Source organism: Mus caroli, chromosome 2 (assembly GCF_900094665.2).
Source record: "Mus caroli chromosome 2, CAROLI_EIJ_v1.1, whole genome shotgun sequence".
Lineage (NCBI taxonomy): Eukaryota > Metazoa > Chordata > Mammalia > Rodentia > Muridae > Mus > Mus caroli.
This window is the reverse complement of record NC_034571.1, coordinates 160628247-160641749: the sequence shown is the minus strand read 5'-3', so window position 1 is coordinate 160641749 and position 13503 is coordinate 160628247. Positions and strand designations below refer to the sequence as shown.

At 49.4% G+C, this 13503-nt stretch overlaps 1 protein-coding gene across 5 annotated transcripts in view; it reads left to right on the top strand.

Moving 5' to 3' along the window:
* Atp9a (ATPase phospholipid transporting 9A (putative)) overlaps window positions 1–13503 on the top strand; it is a 109647-nt gene that overhangs the window by 48488 nt on the left and 47656 nt on the right. For all 5 annotated transcript variants that reach the window (XM_021182849.1, XM_021182833.1, XM_021182840.1 and 2 more), the window contains exons 5-8: window positions 4961–5019; window positions 6762–6813; window positions 8708–8802; window positions 12738–12818. In XM_021182849.1, the coding sequence (XP_021038508.1) occupies window positions 4961–5019; window positions 6762–6813; window positions 8708–8802; window positions 12738–12818 (287 nt within the window). The remainder of the gene's footprint in view (window positions 1–4960; window positions 5020–6761; window positions 6814–8707; window positions 8803–12737; window positions 12819–13503) is intronic.

Genomic DNA, 13503 nt, shown 5'->3' with positions numbered 1-13503 from the left:
CCACACCCACAGTGACACACCCATTCCAAACAGGTCACACCTATTCCAACAAGGCCACACCTTCAGATGGTGTCACTCCCTGGTCCAAGGATATACAAACCATCACACCCACCCCAGTAAGGTCGAGGCCAGAGCTCAGTTGAGTCTTATTAAGAGGGATTTATTACGGATTTGTGAGGTCAGACAGATAAAAAGCAATACTTGAAATTTTTCTTTGCTAATATTCGGTACTTATGGTTATTCATTGGTAAATGTTTAGTGGAAAATAAAACAAAACAAAAACAAAAAACCCTGAATATCTCACATTAAAATTGTACGGTTAATCATTTCAGATATACACATTATTTCTTTCTTTTCTTTTCTTTTTTTTTTTTTTTTTGTTTTTTTCGAGACAGGGTTTCTCTGTATAGCCCAGGCTATCCTGGAACTCACTTTGTAGACCAGACTGACCTCAAAATCAGAAATCCTCCTGCCTCTGCCTCCTGAGTGCCTGGCTTTTCTTATTTCTTGTGGGTGTGGTTGTGGGTGTGCTGGCACCGGTGGAAGGCAAAGGATCACTTGGGTGAGTTCTCATCTTTCCATGTGGGTGGGTCCTGGGAGTCCCTCTCTCCCCCCCCCCCAGCACTGTAGCTTCTCTCAGAAGCCACTTCCTGCTCCTAGGCTGTTAGATGATTTGTCTTTTTGGGACATTGCCAACCGGTTTTAGCCATTGATATATTTATTGAAAAGTGTCTATAACTTACAACTTGAATATAAACTTACAATATTTAAAAGCAATCCCTCCCGCCTCCCTCTGGTTCTTAACTGACTTAAGCAGAGGTGCTTCGAGACCGCACTTGGTAGCCTTGGCTTGTATTTCTAGTGAGTCTTCTCCTGGGTTTGGTACTGCCACCGCCTCCATTTGAATATGAAAGCTTCACCTTTAAGCCGGGAGGAGGTATTTCGATGTCAGCCCCAGGAAATGTACACACGAGTGGAATTTACAGCTCGTCCGTCCGCTGCACAGTTCGATTAGAGAGTGATCCATTAGCCATTGCCCTGCGTTCACTGTGAAAACTAGAAATGTAACTCAAGTGTTCGGGGTCAAAACCAGGCCCCCGCCGGCCGGTGCCCTGGAATTTGTTTAAGGCTGGTTTCTCTCCTTGGGGGTGGGTGGGGGAGGAGCACGTGCAGATCCTTCTGAGTTGTCACTTAGGCGCTCCAGTCCGAGGAGACATCTGGTGTCTCCCTGCCACAGAGACAGGCTGCTCTTATTCTAGGGCTGTCACCCATGAAAGGCCGCTGCGGCCGTGCTGGTGTGCTTATGAAAGGCTTGGGGGCCAGCGCTATAGAAATAAACAGCTGTGCTCATTGGCTGTTTGTCCTCGGTATACGAGGCCTGCGAGCCTGCTGGGGTGAGGCGGGGAAAGTGGCCGGTTAATGATCAGGGGCAGTGTCTGGAATTTTTCCATGTCACTTTCGTAAGAATCTCACTCCAGCTTCTGTTGGAGTCTCCAGCAGTGCACTGAAGAAAAACAAAACAAAACAAAACATAACATAACAACCCCCCACCAAAACCCAAAGAGCCTTGGGGCCGGCAGGGTGGCTCAGTGGTAAGGGTGCTTGCTGCCGAGCCTAAGGACCCGAGGTCAACCCCAAGAGTCCACGTGGTGGAAAGGTTGCCCTCTGACATCTGCATGCGTGCGGTGGCACACATGTACTACACGTATGCACAATAAATAAATACATAAAAAGCATGTGTGGAGGAGTCTTAGGGCCTAGTGGTGGATTCTGAGTAGAGCACCCCAGAAGGGGAAAGGATGGGTTCTGGGTCTCACTTCTCAGGGTGCTTTCTGAGGAAGCTTTGGTACTGTGTCCCCTCTTGAGGTGGCTGTAGAGTAGTCAGGGCTCAGTACACAACCAAGTACAGATCCCATGTTAAAATTTAAGATTTAAAAACTGTGTGTGTGTTTGTATGTATGTGTGTGTGTGTGTGTTATGTGTGTGTTTGTGTGTGTGTGTATGCACATGTTTGTGTGTCTAATGTGTGTGTGTGTGTTTGTGTATGTGTTTGTGTGTGTGTTTGTGTGTGTGTTTGTGTATGTGTTTGTGTGTGTATTGAGGTAAGAGGACAACTTTCAGGAGTTGCCTCTCTCCTACCCTGTGGGTCCCTGGGATCAAACTCAGATCGTGAGGCTTGGCAGCAGACCCCTTTACTCACTGAGCCACCTTGCTGGCCCTCCAGTAAGGATTTTCAGCTCTCGCCCTGGCTGCACCCATGCTTTCTGCTCCTGTTTCTGTGCCCCGTCCCCACCCTCCCCCTTCTCTGTTCCTCCTCCTGCTCTTTCCCCTTCTCTTCCTCCTTTCTGGAAGACAGAGGTTAATTCTCGCTTAGGAGTTGTGGGTTCTAAATTGCCTTTCACTTTGGGAGTTGGTCCCAGCCACTGAAGACTGCTTCTCTGTCCTCCAGTGCCTCAGGAAATAGGGCTGGTGAGGCACCTCAGTGGATACAGGCTCTTGTCGGCAAACTCGACCGGTTAAGTTCTCTCTCCACAGGACTCAGAGTGGAAGGAGGAAACTAACTCATGAAAGTTGTCATCAGCCTCCACAGACGTGTGCATGCACACCCTCGCACATGCGCACACACACCCCACCCCATCGTCACCACCACCCACCATGTATGGGGTGAGCCATACACGCTTAATGCTTGGCACCATCACTACTGTAACAGGTGTGGGGTTAGGGCTCTCTTGATCTCTTTCTTTAGTTTTTATGTTTTTATTTACGTGTTTTTGCATGCATGTGTGTCTGTGCGCCATGTGTACACAGTGGCCATGGATGCCAGAGAACAGTGTCAGATCCCCTCAAACTGGAGTTAACAGGTGGTTGTGAGCTACCATGTGAGTACTGGAAATAAACCCTTAGTCCTCTGGAAGAGAAGCCAGGTTTCTTGGGTTTTTTTTTTTTTTTTTTTTTTGGTGTTTTTGAGACAGGGTTTCTCTTTGTAGCTCTGGCTGTCCTGGAACTCACTCTGTAGACCAGGCTGGCCTTGAACTCAGGAATCCGCAGCAGCCAGGTTTCTTAACTGAGGAGCCATCTCTCCTATCTTGGTCTCTCTTGAAGCTGCTGACCTATGGCTCATCCTCCCTACCACCCCCGGTGACAGTCCCTGGTTAAGCAACACAAGTGTCCGGTCATGTAGGGGTCCTCTGGTCCGCTGGAGACCTTGCTGGCTGGGCCAGGTCTAGCAGGCTTGCTTGCAGTGGAGGATTAACCTGCTGGGAGACCTAGTGACTGCAGACATGCTGGGTTAAAGGGTGTGCTGAGGTAGAGTGGATGGCCTGAGGGAGTCTAACTGATCATAACTCAGGGCTGCACGTGGAAGGAAAAGACTGTGGGCCTAGCAGTTCAAGTTTTTGAGTTAGTTTATTTTATATATATATATATATATATATATATATATACACACACACATATACATATATGTGTGTATGTGTGTCTATATACATATATTTTTTAATATATTTGTCTCTAGTTGGAAAAGCAACCTACCTCATGCTTATTGTAAAAAGAAAAAGTGTGAAGGATTTAGAGAGAAATCTCAGTGTTGATAGAATGAATCCCTGTCGAGCCCCTGAAAGCCTGTTCTCTGTCAAGCTCACAGACACACAGGTCCAGGGGTGCCGGCTTCAGCAGTAAGTTAGGCTTAACTATTGGTGGCGAAGAGCTGAACCCGGGTGTGGTCATTAACTTTAGGCCCTTGGCTAATAATCACTGGACCGGAGGGTGGGCAGGGCTTCAGATATATCGAGGCTTTGATGCTGGAGCCGGCCCTGAGCCTGGAGTCCACCAGAGCTCTAACCCTTCCTGCCTGGTGTTGTTGGTGCCCCCTGGTGGAGAAGGAAAGCAAGTCAGGCTAATTTCTCCATTTCAAGTTCCACTGGGCACCAAGGAAATGACAGGAGTAATTTCTCCATCTCTGGAATTGTCTACCCTTGATCAAAGGGCTTTTTTGTTTATTTTGAGATAGGTCTCACAGTGTAGCCCAGGCTGGTCGTGAACTCATTGAGATCCTCTGCCTCTGCCTCCCAAGGGCTGCTATTAAAGCTGTACACCACCATTCTTGGCCTTTAAGAAAAGAAAAAGCAGTTTGTGTTTGTGTGTGTGTGTGAGAGAGGGGGGGGGGCGAGAGAGAGAGAGAGAGAGGGAGAGAGAGAGAGGTAGGTTTGCAGGTGCTGGAAGAGTCCAACAGAGGATACCCAATGCCCCTGGAGCGGGAATGACCAGCACTTAAGAGTGCTAGGGCGTGCTGGGCATGGTGGCACTCGACTTTAATCCCAGCACTCAGGAGGCTGAGGCAGGCAGATTTCTGAGTTTGAGGCCAGCCTGGTCTACAAAGTGAGTTCCAGGACAGCCAGGGCTACAAAGAGAAACCCTGTCTCAAAAAACCCTCTCCCCCAAAAAAACCCAAAAAACCAAAAACCAAAACCAAACCAAACCAAAACAAAACAAAAAGAGTGCAGGGAGTGAACTTGACCTTTGAGGATCAGCATCTGTTCCCTCAAAGGTGGCAGATGTCTCTCTGGCTTTTCTCTTAGACTTTTCTGTAGGTTCTGGGGATGCAGTTCAGGTCCTCATGTCTGTGTGGCAAGGACTCTACCCACTGAGCTGTCTCCCCAGTCCTGTGCATTTTATTGTGATGATTAATTTAACTTATTGGTGAGTGATCATTGAGCTCCATTACTGGTTGATTTAGAAATGCTAACTTACAGCAGGGGCAGCCCACATCTCCTGAAGAGCCTTAGTTCTCCTGATGCGCTGTTAAAGCGGAGACTGGGCTCCCAAGGCCACTGCAGCCGCAGGGAGGCTTCCTCCTAGTGAGACAGAGGCGGAATGTGGGCGATCGATCGTGCGCCTTGCTGCCTGGTAGAATCTAAATGGTCGGAGACAGTGATGCGTTTGTTGGTCTGTTGCTTTGCAGGGACCGTGAAGGTGAAGAGTTCAAACATCCAGGTGGGAGACCTCATCCTTGTGGAAAAGGTGAGCTGAGTCTGGAGACTTCTCAGGGGCTGGGCGTCCGCGGGAGCACGGGGAGCGGGAGCACGGGATGCGGTCCATGCTGGGTAGAGCCCTGCCTTGCTCTGTGCATCTGGTGGACCGGACTGCCGGGAAGGAACTCTTCAGGATGCTAGCAGATATCTCTGCCGTGGGAAGAAAAACTTCCATCCCCATGAGACAAACACAAAAAGATTTCCCTAGGGCACCCATAAGCTGGGGAGCCAGTAGCCCTGCTTATAATTATAAACGGAGTATACATTTGATTTTCTTCTTGGTGTGTTTCTTTGGAGAGGGTCACCCCTCTCCCCCACTTAATGATAATGCCTTTTTTTTTTTAAGATTTATTTATTTATTCTTTATTATTTATAAGTACACTGTAGCTGTCTTCAGACACTCCAGAAGAGGGCATCAGATCTCATTACGGGTGGTTGTGAGCCACCATGTGGTTGCTGGGATTTGAACTCTGGACCTTCGGAAGAGCAGTCGGGTGCTCTTACCTACTGAGCCATCTCACCAGCCCCGATAATGCCTTTTCTACAAGACAGCTTGCCACATGGACACTTAAAAATATTTATTGAACTCACCTTTGTCAAACCTTTGACCTTAGCGCCCTGACTCTCGGGGTCTGCCAGCCATTTTATGGGGAGCACAGGCGGACACTGTGGAGAGTTGTTAAATGTCTGGGTTAATGCTTGTCACTTGAACAGATACTGGCACATCTGTTTACTGTCTGTATTTGGAAGGTGAGAGGTTTGGGGGTGTCTGGAGAGTCTGGGGATTATAATTGGTCAGAAAAAAGAACCTGTCTTACCATGTTTCTGTGGGGATTGAATGGTGCTGCGATGGTGAAGTTAACTTGAGAGAACCTGGAGTACTTGGGGTCAGAGCCCCTGTGGTCATATCCCTTCCCAGGCTACTGCTGTATTCATTCCTATTTCTTTACTATTTGTTTCTGAAATGAGATCCACCAGCCCCTGCAGGGATCAAAAGCCTACACATCACACCTGGCCTTAGTTACCGTTCACAACTTTCCTTTCTGGCATCCTGCTGCAAGCCAAACAAGAGGACAGGGCGATGGGTTAGTCCCTAAAGTGCTCACCACCCGAGAATGAACTGAACGGGGACTCAAGTTTGTGTGAGAAGAGCTGGGTGTGGTGGCATCTGTGATCCCAGCACGGGGCAGGGGACAGGCAGAAGCAGGTAGATCCCCGGGAGGGCTCCATGACAGGTTTTAGGCCAGTGACATCACATCTCCAAAAACCCAAAACAAAACAAAAGACAAACAACAATAGAAACCCAAGAATGTCTCTCCTTCATGCAAGCATTTGCGTGCACATCCACAGATGAATACATGTATAGGTATACTTGCATGTGCACGCGCGCACACACACACACACACACACACACACACACACACACACACGAGGAGAAGGCGGGGGCAGAGGCAGTAGAGAATGCTTGCAGGTCTGCCTTCTGTGTCTGTAGCTGGGGGTGTGGGGCGGGGTGGCTCTAAAAGCAAGGTTTAGGAATCCCAGGAAGGGACATTCCTTTTAACAGGTGACTGGGTGGTAGTGGTTAGTAAAATGCTAAGAGCGTGCAAGGCCCTGTGGATTGCAGACAAAGCAGTCCTGTGCTTAGCCACAACTGAGGCCTAAAAGAGCAGTGGACGGGGCGAGACCCCGCCCTGTGGCTCTCACGCTTACCCGTTTCCTTCCGTTTCCCAGAACCAGCGGGTCCCTGCTGACATGATCTTCCTGAGGACGTCAGAGAAAAACGGTAAGTGCACAACGGGCGGGGACAGTGACCATATCTGACAGCAGCATATTTGGAAATGTCACAGGGTGGATGTCATTATGGGTCCTACGAGGCAAACCAGAGCATCTCAAAGTGTTTGGGTACTTGTAGGCCCATGAGCTTTGGTCAGTAGAACCAGAAAATTTGACCAGGCTTGGTGTCATAATCCCACACTTAGGGAGGCAGAGTCAGGCCTGGGAGTTCGAGACCAGACTCTACATAACAAGTCCAGGTCATTGAGGGCCTACCTAGTGAGACCGTGTCTCAAGCCAAAACCTTAAGCTTATAATAAAATAACAAAACAAAAATTTTGGCTGGTGACACAGTTGAGCATGTAGGACTTGTGTTTCCAAGTCTGGTGGCTGATTGCAATCTCTGGGACCCTCATAGTAGGAGAGACCCAATCCCTCCAGGTTGTCCTTCAGGCTATATACATGTCTGCACTGTGTGAATGACACCCTCCCCCACAGGACAAACAGCGAAGGGATGTAGTCGACATAAGAAATAACAGCACAGCAAAGCCAGGCAGGCTGATTTATGCCTGTAATCCCAGAGACTGAGGCAGGAGGATTGCATGAAGTTGGGGGCCAGCCTGGGCTCCATAGGAAGGCCCTATTTAAAAAAAAAAAAAAAGCCAAAAATCCCACATAAACCCCACATGGTTATCTTTTCTGCCTCAGCGCTTGGAAGTTTTTGGAACTCTCAGGGATTCTCCTGTCTCAGCTTCCATTCTTGAAGCAAGAAGGCCGGGAATACACGACCTGCCACATCCCATTTTATGTGGGCGCTGGAGATCTGAACTTGGGTCTTCACCTCTGCACAGCAAGCCCTTTGCCCACTGAACCCTCTCCCCAGACTTCAGGCTTGGAAGTGACCCAGAAGGCTCTTCAGACTTGTCAGGGAGCTGGACTCACTTCTTGTGTGACCTGCTGACAGAGCCCGAGGTGGATGTCTCTAGAATGTGCCAGCCTGTCTTCTTTAGTGTCCCTCATGGGACCACAAGTGCTGTAGGCTTGAGATTTTATTGCTGGAGCAAAGCTTTATGGTATAGAGTTCTTCTTAGGAAGTTTGTAGAGTTTCGGGGTTTGCGGAGTGCTTGCCCAGCAGGCCCCAGGCCCTGGATCCCATCCCCAGCTGTGCATAAAACCAGGCATGTGACAGACCTGCCATCCCAGCACTTAGGAAGCAGAGGCGGGAGGGTCAGAAGTTCAAGGCCGTTCTGGGATATTAGAGGCTGTCTAAATCAGTCATCAGCCAATCACGTTGGATTTTGAAGCATTGTGGGTTTGGGGGTTCTGTGTTATTAGGGTCACTCTGCAGCAAGAGTAGGCCCTGGCATGGTTTTTTTAGAAGCCATGTCCTGAGCCCATAGCTCAGCTTTTTAGCCCCTGTAAGAGTCCTGGAGGTTCTTATAGGCTCCAGTCCTCCACCCCCGAACCCCAGGGCTCTGAGATTCAAAGCCAGTCAGACAAACATTGCATCGAAATCCAAATGGTCCTGAGAAGGGGTCTGGAAGCTCCTGTACCCCTGCCTGGGAATGGTCACAGAGTGACCATCCTGTGTTAGCCACTGTCCCATCACCCTGCTGGACAGTTACAACAGGCTGCACGTCTCCTTTTTGTAACGTAGAAAGGCTGATGATAGCTCAGCAAAGTCAAGGGCCTAACCCTATCCTACAGTGAGTGAGTGGTTGGAAGGATTTGAACCCAGACCTCGTAGAAGGGGTGGGAAGTAGAGATTTATTTTCTCTGCGAGTCGCTGGCCATTGGTGGGCCGTCTCTTCAAGGACAACAGCGGGCACTGCCCAGAGCCACTGAGGGAAGCCAAGCTTCATGCTTGAACTGCAGACATCAGACAGTGCCCCATCTCTCCGCAGGCTCTTGCTTCTTGCGCACGGATCAGCTGGATGGAGAGACAGACTGGAAGCTTCGACTCCCGGTGGCCTGCACACAGAGGCTCCCCACAGCTGCTGTGAGTCGCTTTTCTCAAAGAACCGTATGCTGGCCACCAGATCACAGACTGGTTCTCACACCCAGATGTACTCGGGAGGTCAGGCAGGGGGTAGCAGGGGCGGGGGGAGCATGTGAAGTGGGGCTGGTGGGGAACTGGAGACCCTGGAGCCTGTGTTGATTGCACTTACCTGGCAGAGCCTAAAGCAGCCCCAGGCCACACGAGGGGCGAACCGAACGCTTCTGAGAGTGACCTTGCCAGTGTGCTGGTAGTAAGGAAAGGTCTTCTTTCCTCTTGCTGAGTGTCTATATCGGCGGTTCTCAGCCTTCCTAATGTTTCGACCTTTAACACAGTTCCTCATGTTGTGGTGACACCACCCCCCCAGCCATAAGATGATTTCGTTGCTATTTCATAACTGTAATTTTGCTGCTGTTGTGAGTCATAATTTAAATATCTGAGATTCAGGATATCTGATACCCAGCCCCCCAAAGGCCATGAGCCACAGGTTGAGAACTGCTTATCTTGAGGCTGCTAAGCCTGCAGAGTGCGTCCTGCAGGGGTAGTGGTTTGAGTAAGAACGGCCCCTATAAGCTCCCGTGTTTAGTCACAGGGATGGGGGTGTCACTACTTGAGAAGGATTAGGAGGAGGTGTGGCCTTGTTGGAGAAGCCCAGTCTCTCTCCCAGCCTTTGTGGACTGGGGTGTAACTCTCAGCTGCCTCTCAGTCACCCCGTGTGCCACCGTGTCCTTAGCATGATGATAACGGACTCGCCCTTTGAAACTGTAAATGCTTTCATTTTAGAAGCACTGCCGTGGTCATGGTGTCTCTTCACAGCAACAGGACACTGACCAAGACAGCAGCAGGCCTTGCCCTTGCCCTCAGCCCCACGCCCTGTCTCTACTCTGACCTCAGTGGCAGCCCTCCTGACCGCTGGCCCCCTTGTGGTTGCCTCGGATTGGCGGCAGGTCCATCACACAGGCCCTGTGCGCAAGTGTCTCTCTAGTCTGTGGGTGCCTGTATTGATTTTGGTTTTACCTAGTATTTCCCCCCTCCCCTTTTTTTTCCTTTGTTTGCTCTAGGGATTGAAGGCAGAACCTTGCACATATATGTGCCAGGTGATTTTGTTACCACAGAGCCACATGTCACATTTCCTGATCGCCCTTGCCTGCCATTCCCTCCTGACCCACTTCCAGGCAGGATCCTGCCAGCAGCCACTGGAATTATTTACTTACTTACTATTTTTTTACTGTTTTAAGTCAGGATTATAATTTGTAGCTCAGGCTAGCCTCAAACTCCTGACCCTTCTGCCTTTGCCTCTGCTTCCTAAGTACCTGCATGCCCAGTCTTAACTCATTCAAAATGTCACAGAGACCATTAAAAAAATTATTATTATTATTTTACTTTTGTATAACCTTGCAAGACTGTCATGAGGTTTCCTTTACACGTGTGCGCACTGGGAAGGCCCGTGCAGTATTAGGGATTGTGCTAACGTGTGTGTGCACTGGGCAGGTCCTTGAAGTATTAGGGATTGTGTTCAGGGCCCTGAAGATTTTAGCCTGGTGCTCTGTCCCTGAGCTGCTCTTATAACTAACTAGGCATCTCTGTTTGCTTAGTTCTCTGTATCTCAGCTGAATCCAGGGCCTCACGTGTGTGTGTGCTAGGTGACCACTCTGCCCTGGGCTGTATTCCACGAGTGTTGCTTAACATAATGTGTCTTGGGCTGGGATTGTCATTGCTGAGTGGATTGCTCATCTGGCACCCGGGTTTGATCCGCAGCACCACAAAAACTAGGCAGAGTGGCCCATTCCTCAAATCTCAGCACGGTAGAGGTGGGGAGATTAGGAGTTCAAGGTCATCCTTGGTCTAAATAGTGAGTTGAGGGTCAGCCTGGGCTACGTGAGGTCCTCTCTCTCAATCCATAAGCAGATAAAATAATACTTCACTTTGTCTGCCACTCAGTTTGACATCACTTTCAAACATGGGTGCTTCCTTCTACAAGCTAGCTTTACCTTCATTCAGAGGGATTAAAGGTGTGTGCTAAGGCTGAGAGCCACACCGCACCACAAAACAACACAACAAAACAAAACACCCAACACCACAGCTACAAACAGATCTTTTTCAGTAAATAACACAAATAAATAACACAACACAATCACAGTGTGCTCAAATATCTGGCAACTCAAGCAGAGACAGACAGACAGACAGACAGACAGAGACAGATAGCTCTTATCTGGAGATGCACACACAAAATAAGGAGAATAAATGTAATGAATTCCCTCTTCCCCACCGAGAGAGTCGCTTCCGGGCTTCCCTATCACCTCTCTCTGTCTGCCTCCCCCCACCCCAGATCCCCATATTTGTTGTTTGTGAGGGCGAGGCCACCCTCCCTGTCCTTGAGGTCTCACAAAGCTGTCTTCTCCACAAAGCTCTGCCGCCACTCACCTTTCTCATCCTGTTTCTTACAGGAGGTTGAGTTCTTGTTTATCTGAAAAATAAAATAAAATAAAATAAAATACACATAATATAAAATTTACCTTGGGGGCTGGAGAGATGGCTCGGCCGTTCCAACTGCTTTCCCAGAGGACTTGAGTTCAGTTCCCAGAAGGCCTCTTCTGGCCACTGTGGGCACACACACACACACACACACACACACACACTCACTCCCCCTCTCTCTTTAAAATTTACCATCTTAACCTGTATATAAGGACATTAGACACATTTCTTTATGGAGGAAATGTCACCAGCGTCGTCCGTCTCCGAGACTCGTGATATCTTCCCTTCGCAGACTTTGGCCATCACTGCTTTCTGCCCTGACTACTCTAGGGACCGCATGCGACTGGAATCGTGTGCTGTCTGTCTTGTGTGTGTGGCACTGGCTTGTTCACCGTGTGTGCAGTGTGCTGCAGGATCGCTTTCTTCTTTGGAGCTCAGTAATGCATACAGAGAGGATGCCTAACGCTTTGTTTATCCACTCCTCCGTGATGGACATTTGGGTTGCTCTGTCCCTCTCAGCTCTCACAAGTAAACTCACAGGGATGGAAGCCCATCTCTCTGAGCGCCCACCTTTGGTTCTTTGGGTCGTACACCCAGAAACGGAGTTCCAGGAGCCTGTGGTAACTTCCTGTGGAATACCTTAGGAAGCCCAGGCTGTTGCCCACACAGGCCATGCTGTTTTTCTGTGTCCTGCTGTATTTTCTGTCTGCCTGTTTTTGTTTTTGTTTTTTTTCTTCTGTTTGTTTGTTTGGTTTTTTAAATGAGTACACTGTAGCTGTACAGATGGTTGTGAGCCTTCATGTGGTTGCTGGGAATTGAATTTAGGACCTCTGCTCGCTCTGGTCAACCCCTCTGCTATGGTCAGCTCTGCTCACTTAGTCCCTGCTCGCTCCGGCCCAAGGATTATTTATTATTCTAAATGATCTCATTACCAATGGTTGTGAGCTACCATGTGGTTGCTGGGATTTGAACTCATGACCTTTGGAAGAGCAGTTTGAGCTCTTAACTGCTAAGCCATCTCTCCAGCCCTGTCTGTCTGGTTTTGATCACCATCATAACAGATGTGAGGCTCCCAAGTCCTTCTCAGGGCCTCACACGCAGGAGCTGTTTACTGTCCTCTTGTTAAATGGGAGAAGCAGTTCCACTATGATGAGACACTGCTCAGGTCCCAGGTCCCAGGTGGCAGGTGGCAGGTGGCAGGTGGCAGGTGGCAGGTGGCAGGTCAGGGCTGAGTCGCCCAGGCCCTCTGGCTGCTCTCTGCAGGGTAACCGGGGCTGGGTCGATGGGCTCAGCTGGTGTCTGCACAGGAGTGTGGGGTTTGTCCCTGGCACCTCACGCACAGCCAAGAGGATCTTCTCACTTGTGTTGCTCTTGTTTGAGGGTCTGTTTGGGAAACACCATGTTTGCTTTTGAAACCTCGGTCCCTGCCTGCTGTTTTTAACCACGTGTTTCCTCTGCAACAGGACCTCCTGCAGATTCGGTCCTATGTGTACGCTGAAGAGCCCAACATCGACATTCACAACTTCCTGGGGACTTTCACCAGGGTGAGTGGAGCTGAATCCAGTCTTGGGTGTGCAGCCCAGACGGTGCCCGAGGCTGCACACTGCTGTGTCTATCTGAGGTTCCTTACCAAAGCCCGGCCAGCCTTGAAGGCTGACAGTGGCTTCTCTGTGGGGACAGCACAGCTGGAATGTTCTCCTGGCTCTGAGCTTGAGTTCTAGAGCAGCAGGTGGTGTCTTCATCTGCTGTAGCGCTGAAGTCTGAATACAATCCCTGTCTTCTCCAGACTGGCAGGTCCTCTTCTGGCTCGCAGATCCCCTGTGCCGGCAGGGTGTATCAGCATGTCCCTATAATCCCAGTACTCAGGATGCTGAGGCAGGGGGACTGCTGTGAGTTCATAGCCAGCCTGTCAAAACAGACCACAAAGAAATCAAGCCCTGTGAGCTAGCTTTGAATTTAAGCTGTTTCCAAGTCTTTCACAACAGAAAGTGAATCTGAATTTGCTACTTTTAGAATATAATATTAAAATCCACATTTGAAACAAAAGTTAAACGGCCTGTGTTCTCTTTTTTTGAGGCAGGGTTTCACTGGATAGCCCTGGTACTCGCTCTAAAGACCAGGCTGCCCTGAAACTCACAGAGTTTGCCTCTGTCTTCAGAGTTGTACCAACACTCTTAGCAAAAATAAGTCTGTGTGTGTGTGTGTGTGTGTGTGTGTGTGTGTGTGTGT